This window comes from Oryzias melastigma, linkage group LG15 (genome assembly GCF_002922805.2).
Source record: "Oryzias melastigma strain HK-1 linkage group LG15, ASM292280v2, whole genome shotgun sequence".
Taxonomy (NCBI): Eukaryota; Metazoa; Chordata; class Actinopteri; order Beloniformes; family Adrianichthyidae; genus Oryzias; species Oryzias melastigma.
In genome coordinates, this window is record NC_050526.1 from 2,796,694 (window position 1) to 2,804,571 (window position 7,878).

Genomic DNA, 7,878 nt, shown 5'->3' on the forward strand with positions numbered 1-7,878 from the left:
ATCACTTTGGCCCTCCCTGACACTCATTTTTAGCCCACTGTTGAGTTGAATGAAGCAGTTCATGCCCTTGTATCACTCCAGGGTTCATTTTTATGGTGACATCAGAGTTTATCAATATAAATGGCAATAGTTTAATCATGGCAGCTGATCCAGATTCTTTTGTCAGCACACAAAATATTCTACTTTTTTTGAATTGGCTGAACAGACGTGTGTCCTGTCTGTAGGTGTGCTGGAGGTGATCAAAGGGATGGAGAAGCTCGGCATCGCCCCCGATATGGAGACTTTATCCAACTACATCCTCCCGGTTTTCTCCGACATGGAGACCGCTCGACAGGCTCTCAAGGTAAGCGGCAGGTTGGGTGAGCTGACAGAAATAAAAGTTCTTCAACTAAAGTGACTTTTCCCTCATTTAGGAGGCAGGCGTGTCTGTGGACTCCGAGGGATTTTTGCACTCAGAAGTTCGCGCCATGGCTGTGCACAACCTGGCCAAGTTGTACACCACGTGTAAGCACACACACTGGCGCAGCCTAATGAATCTCGACTGCTTCTCCAGCGTCCGTCATCGTAAAAATTGCTGCTTTGCCTGCGGGCTAATTGGCCCAGCGCTGCCGCTTGCACACACTCACACTCGTTTGCCCTCTTACTCCTCTGTGCTCATCAGACCTTTTAAGAGATTAGTCTGTGTGAATACGTAAAAAGCCAGAACGAGAAGCGCCTCCACTTGAAGAGGAACGAGATGGAGAAGACTGGTAAATAATGGATTGCTCCTCCTGTTTTCTGTCTTTCATCTGTTCCCAGTCGTCACCGCCGTCTGAAACTGATGTAGATCTGCTTTTCTGGAGGAAAAAGTAGCAACATCAAACTAGTAGTTGGATAATATTTCAGTTAATGCTACCCAATGGGTAAAAAAGATAAAATCAATTTAAGTGGATCTAAGCATAATGGTTCCATAAAAACAAAGTTTGATTCAGCACATAAAGCTAAAGTCTGCTAGCTTGATGCTAACATTTAATGGAATTTCCCATGAGACGGCTAATGCTAACGCTCGGTCGACATAAACATATATTGCTGACTAAATAAAAATCTTCATATACTCACAGGCATTAATTTTCTAAACTTTTAAAGTCCCCGTCTAACGAAAATCCTGTTTTTGAGTTTTTAACATGTTTGTGTGACATTTTCATGATGAAAGAGAACAAATGTAAAAAAAAAAAAACATTTTGCTTTTGTAGTTCTGAGTATTTCTCCTTTTAAATCAATCAAACTGTCTTGGACAGACTCTGTCTGAATGAATGATCTTCTTTCCATCAACAGCTCTGCTGCACATGCACTAAACCCTCATCTGTTCCTAGTGTCTAGTTCAGGTTCTGGAGAAGAGAAGATGGTATCTTCACATTGACTGCAGTCAAATGAGCCGCCGTTCACATTTCTGTGGTCAAATTTTGATTTTTTGGTGTGAGTTTCATCCAATACTTACGGTAGCAGGACTGAGAACGCTGGAAAATCTCCACCAGACTCCACGGAGCTTCTTGATGTGACCACGGAAATGTGAACGGCGGCTCATTTGACCGCAGTTGGAAAGGATTGTAAATCAATGAAAGAGCATTTTGATGTTAGCTTTGATTATTTTATCAAGAACTCTGAGAAACCAATGATTGAATGTATTGATCACAGTCAATAAACATTGGAGAATTAGCTAAAAGAGTCTTTGGTGAACTGGAAGGAGAAAGAATCAGGATTTTGGAGGAAGTTCTGTCCATGAAGATCTGAGCTGACATCCGGATCAGAACCATATGAATGGAGATTACCCAGATTGATGGATGTTTTTATTTAATGTAGCAGCGGTGAAGATTTTACGCTAGCGAGACACAGAGTTATCATAATCAGACAGGGTGGAGCTACACAGCTCAGCTCCAAAAGCCACGCCTCCTCAGAGGAGATTTTGGAAACAGAGGCTTCAGATCAACATGAAAAATTGCTTTTTTGACATTTAGTTTGTGAGATTTTGGTTAAAAACTTACTAATCATAATTAAAACACTTCTAGGAACGTTTTTTTTAGTAAAAAAATATCAATGGGACTTTGAGGAAACATATTTTTTAAAGTAACCATATTTGGTCTAAAACAGTTTTTTACTGATACTTTCTTCTTCTTCTGGAATAAGGTGTAATGCTATAGCACAATCGCCACCTAGTGGCCAAACTGAAACATCTTCCAGGAGATGCAGAACAATGTTTACAAAGTTAATTATCTTAACATTTTTGTTAGAACTTTTTCTTTTAAGGAAACCATGTATGATAGTAACAATATAGTTTTTTCACTAATATTTTTACAGTATATGAACTGTATCAGATTAATATAAATAGATTCAAAACGTATAAAATATTAGTAATGCATTTTTAAACAAATGTATAAAGTAAAAATTGAATTGAATTGAGCGAATCGATCCAGGCTCCATTGAATCAAATAGTTTCTTGAAATGATTATTTAAAAACATTTAAAACATTTCTAAAGTAGTAGCATCAATTTTCTATTTTTTTTGTTGTTCTTTGACATTAAATTACTAAATATTTGGAATTATGTGTAGATCAATAGTTGCAGCTTTAGTTCTAATATTTGATTTTACTTATTTCCAGGTTTTAAGATCATTCTAATACTGATTTTTTTGTGTTTTATCAGCTAAATTACACTATAACTAGACTGTTATCATTTTTATGGAATTCTATAACTAAATATTGATTCACTTTCAGGACTCTTGGTCATATAAACAGCTTTTTTAAATGATTTTATTTGCGGTGACTTATTCGTCTTTTTCACATTTCAGTGTCGGACCCCTCCTTCCCCGAGACGGACCTCAGTACTTTCCGCAGCAGCCTCATCGTCGGCTTCAAAAAGTACGTCTCTCCCTCTCCGTCTTTTGGCCCCAAAACATAAATCTGACTGGCGATTCAGATTTATGGAGGTCACGGCGGCATATGTTCTGAAGATGACATGTGCAGCTTATCACACCGTCCTCGGCGTCGGTGCAGGAGGGCGACCGCTGGGAGAAACGCTGCATCGCACAGACGCATCCGTACATACATGGGTGCCTCATGCATATGGAGGCCGTCAGCCCTCAGTTCTCATCCCAGAGCGGCGTGGACGATATGTAAATGAGTCGATGCTCGGCACCGTCCCTCATATCCAGACCCACTTTCTGGTTTCACACTCTGCCACACACACACGGATTTGAGAGTTAGCCTCAGGTCCAAGGTCGGACCCGCGGGCTTTTGTCGAAGGGGCATTTATGAATATTTACAATTTGGCGCCACACAAAAACACAGGGCAATGCTGGAGGGGGGTCAAAGAGTAAAGTGGTGACTTGTCAGCAAAATATATACAATTTATTTTCAGAAAATGATTTTTTTTGCCTTTTTAACAAAGAATTGTTTTATTTTCCCAAATTACATCAAACTTTTCAGCATATATCTTCCATAGTTCTACATTTTCAGGCAAAGGATCCATGAATTCTTGTTAGTTTTTTTCTGTCTGAATTAGTTTAATCTCCTCCATTGGTCTCACTCCGCTGGCATTAGCGCACATTCAGAGATTTCTGCTCACTTCTGACGGTCGGGGTTGTCTGACAGGGTCATAATTGGACTTGTCACTTGTGTGTGTGTGTTTGCGAGCACTTTGTCATCACCGTGCGGGACCTGGCCCTGTCAAAGACAAGGTCAGGGGATAATTTAATCATTAAAGACCTCTTCCTCTCTCTCTGTGTCGCGCTCGCTCCTCTTTTTCAACCGACGAGCTGACGATGTTAGAAGTGCCACACATTGTCATCGTTTAGTGTGGGAGTGAGGGGAGAGATTTGGGGGTTTCACTAATGTAAAGATTTGTCTTTTAGCTCACGTGTCAAAGTTGAGGCCCGGGGGCCGGATCCGGCCCTCCAGATCATTTTATTTTATTGTTATAAATGGACCGATGTTATCTTGCGCTTATTTCTAACTTGTATAATTTTTGACAAAATATATTTTTTGGAGAGTAAAATATTGAAAGTTATTTAAGGTTTAAATTGATTTATTCTGGAATAATATTCCTGCCTTTTATTATTCACGGTTTTAAAGTTTTAAAAATTGGCATTCTGATAGCTTTATGGACTATTTTGGCATTTACTAAGATTTTTTGGGCTGTTTTGGAGTTTAGCTAATATTTCAGCTACATGCTAGCTGTTTTGGCTGATTTAAGCTTTTCTTAAGACATTTTTTAAGCTGTTTTGAGTTAGACTAATATGTAGATGCTAGCTATTTTGGCTAATTTAGGCTTTTTTTTAGATTTTTGTTGTTGTTATTCTGAAGTTTCGATTATTTTTCGGCAACATGCTAGCTGTTTTGGCTAACATAAGTTTTTTTTTTTCATTTTTTTAGGCTAATTTAGAGTTTAGCTAATATTTAAGCTACATGCTAGCTGTTTTGGCTAACATAAGTTTTTTTTTTTCATTTTTTTAGGCTAATTTGGAGTTTAGCTAATATTTAAGCTACATGCTAGCTGTTTTGTCTAATTTTGCCACTTTTTTTGTTTTTACGCTGTTTTGGGGTTAGGGTAATATTTAAGCTATGTGCTAGCTGTTTTGGCTATATTTGGCTTTTTATTTGTTTTGGCTGTTTTGGAGTGAGGATAATATTTAGATGTTAGCTGTTTTGGCTAATTTAAGCCTTTCTTTTTAATTTTTAAAGCTGTTTTTGAGTTAGGCTAATATTTACATGCTAGCTATTTTGGCAAATTTAGGCTTTTTTAATTTTTTTTGGTAGTTATTTTGACGTTTAGATATTTCTTTCAGCTACACGCTAGCTGTTTTGGCTAACACAAGGTTTTTTTTGTTTGTTTTTTTTAGGCTAATTTAGGCTTGAAGTTTAGCTAATATTTAAGCTACATGTTAGCTCTTTTGGCTAATTTAAGCTTCTCTCTAAGTTTTTTAGGCTGGTTTGGAGTTTGACTAATATTTGGATGCTAGCTATTTTGGCTAATTTGGGTTTTTTTCAGTTTTTAATTATATTCTGAAGTTTAGATATTTTTTCAGCTGCATGCCAGCTGTTTTGGCTAACCTAAGTTATTTTTTTTAATTTGAGTTTTTAGGCTAATTTGACATTTAGGTAAAATTTTTAGCTGGCTATCAACTTCAGCGTTTTCAGCAATAAGCTTCAGTGAGTTCAACCATCAGCTTCACCATTTTTAGCAATCAATTTAAGCATATTCAGCTATCAGCAATAACATCTTCAGCGGCCAAATTGAGCTTACAGTATTCACACTAGCATTATCCCAGGTAACGCTATAGATGTAGTTCCTAATATGTTAAAAAGTTACAATTTTAATGGTTTTTTAAGGTTTTAGTGTGTTCAATAGATGTTTATCTGGTTCAGACTGTGACCTAAGGTGTGTTTTGGATCTTGGCCTCTTGTGCGATTGAGTTTGACACCCCTGCTTTGGCTTAACATGAAAATTCTGCAGAAATTGATTAATAATAATATAAAAAGAATCAATTATATTTTTCTGAAATAATTAATGTGATATTTCAAAGCTGGAGCCACATATACAAGATCATAAAAGCATGTCAGCTGTGCATTAACTCTATTACCTTGGAGCCTGTTTGACTTGCTGGTGATGAACTCATCTCTTGTCCTCTACTGCCCCCTGCAGGTCATCTGATGTGGAGAGCATGGTAAAGGTAAGAAATCAGCATTTGTTGTGTTCTCTCTGATTTTCTTTAAATATAAATACTTTTTATGGTTATTTTAGGTTTAGGGAAGAGATTTCAGTAAAAAAAAAAAAATTTTTTCTTTCTTTAAAGGTCACAGAGTTGCTCTACAAAGATGAGCGTTTCTCCAGAGGGAATTCCAAACCTGCTGGTAAGAAATCGGATTTGTGAGTGAGTCCATCTTACCTGCAAAGATCTTCAAAGTTTACCTGAGCGCACGAGTGCGCTCAGGTAAACTTTGAAGATCTCTGCAGGTAAGATGAGTGTGTTTTATATCTTTGAAGACAATAGAAACAGAGCCCAGTTGCTGACACGGCGCTGAGTAGCTAAAAGTGTGTGCGCTTGTGAGGTTTTTTTTTTTTTGATGTGTGTCGTTAATGTCGCTCCATGTCTGTGCATGTGTCAGGGAGTCCCAAGTGTTTTTGTGTGTGTGTGTGTGTGGGCTGGTGGGAGCGATGGAGACTGTTATCCATGTCACATCCTGTTAGACGCCATCTCTCGACATGTGTGACATCTGTGTGTGAGCGCCGCAATAAGAGGAAGCTGTCACCGCCAGCCGCCGCACATTCACTCAAAAAAAAAAAAAAAGCCAAAAGCAGCTTGTGTCAGCAACTCTGCAGAGGTTACAGGAAAAAAAGGAGTATGAATGCACAAATGGCTGCCCTGACTGACGGGGTGGCAAATGAAATTTAATCCGGGAACCGGTTTTTCTCCTGTGTGTCTCCATCCAGAGGCCGTCTCCTACTTCCTGTACAATTTGTTCGACAGCATGGCGGAGGAGCAGGTGCACGCGCAGGAGGAGAAACTTCGCACTTTCCTCAATAAGCTGCACAGTCAGGTACACACACTGATGTACAAAAATGCGCTTCATTTTTTCCTTTTTTTTTTTCTCCATGGATGTAATCTCATTACATCTTCCTCTTCATGGCTCCAACCGCTGCTTATCTCCAAGAATTAACCCTCCACTAATCGCTGAAGATTAGCGGAGAGGGAAATGCGATTAAATTTGCGTTTTTATCTTGATGATAACCGGAAAATTGGGATGTAATTCTCGACGCATCGAGAGGCTGAGCTCACCGCAGCTATCGATGCTTGCTTGTAATATTACAGATTATTTCACAGAATGGAGCTCACTCTTGTGGAAAAATAACAATTTTTAAGGATTTTTTTATTTTTTACAAATCTAAAATTGAAAACAAAAGTGAAAAGTTGAACTTTTAGATATTCTTTGTGCTTTTTTCTGCCCACAAATATAAAGAAGAGGTGGAAGACTAATCTTTTCTGCTTCTAAATGCCTTTAAGACCTTAAAAAAAGTGTCCTTAATCCTCTAAAATTATTTTGGCTGCTGTTTAAACCCTCAACTTTTGGTCCAACAAACATCTTTTTTTTCTTTTTCTGAACAGAATATCACAATTCCCTTAAACATCTACAGAGGAATAAAGAATCTTCTGGAGTCCTATCACGCCCCAGAACTCGTCAAGGTACAAAACCTCAATTCTTTCATGTTGAATTATAGCATGTGTGTCAAAGTCGAGGCCCGGGGGCCGGATCCGGCCCCCGGGGTAATTATATCCAGCCCTCCAGATCATTTTATTTTATTGTTATTACTGGTCTGATGTTATCTTGTGCTTATTTCTAACTTGTATAATTTTGACAAAATATATGTTTTTGGAAGGTAAGATAAGGAAAGTTATTTAAGGTTTAAGTTGATTTATTCTTGAATAATATTCCTGCCTTTTCATTATTCATAATTATGTTAAAAAGTTACAGTTTTAAAGTTTTAAAAACTGTTATTATGCTAGCTTTATGGATTATATTAGCATTTACTAAGATTTTTTAGGCTGTTTTGGAATCAGGTTAATATTTCAGATACATGCTAGCTATTTTGGCTAATTTAAGCTTCTCTTTTTAATTTTTTTTAAGCTGTTTTTGAGTTAAGCTATTATTTACATACTAGCTATTTTGGCTAATTTAGGCTTTTTTCAGTTTTTTTGCGGTTGTTTTGAAGTTTAGATATTTTTTCAGCTACATTCTAGCTAGTTTTTTTTTTGTTGTTTTTAGGCTAATTTGGGCCTTTCTTTTTAAGTTTTTTAGGCAGTTTTGAAGTTTTGCTAATATTTCAGCCTCATACTAGCTGTTTTGGC

The 7,878-nt window shown here is 37.5% G+C and overlaps 1 protein-coding gene across 1 annotated transcript in view; it reads left to right on the top strand.

Annotated features, from left to right (window-relative positions):
* lrpprc (leucine-rich pentatricopeptide repeat containing) overlaps positions 1–7,878 on the top strand; it is a gene marked incomplete in the record, with an annotated part of 82,405 nt that overhangs the window by 18,022 nt on the left and 56,505 nt on the right. The window contains 7 exon segments of the mRNA XM_024296997.2: positions 225–343; positions 414–504; positions 2,824–2,893; positions 5,676–5,703; positions 5,827–5,884; positions 6,465–6,571; positions 7,138–7,215. Coding sequence (XP_024152765.1) covers positions 225–343; positions 414–504; positions 2,824–2,893; positions 5,676–5,703; positions 5,827–5,884; positions 6,465–6,571; positions 7,138–7,215 — 551 coding nt within the window.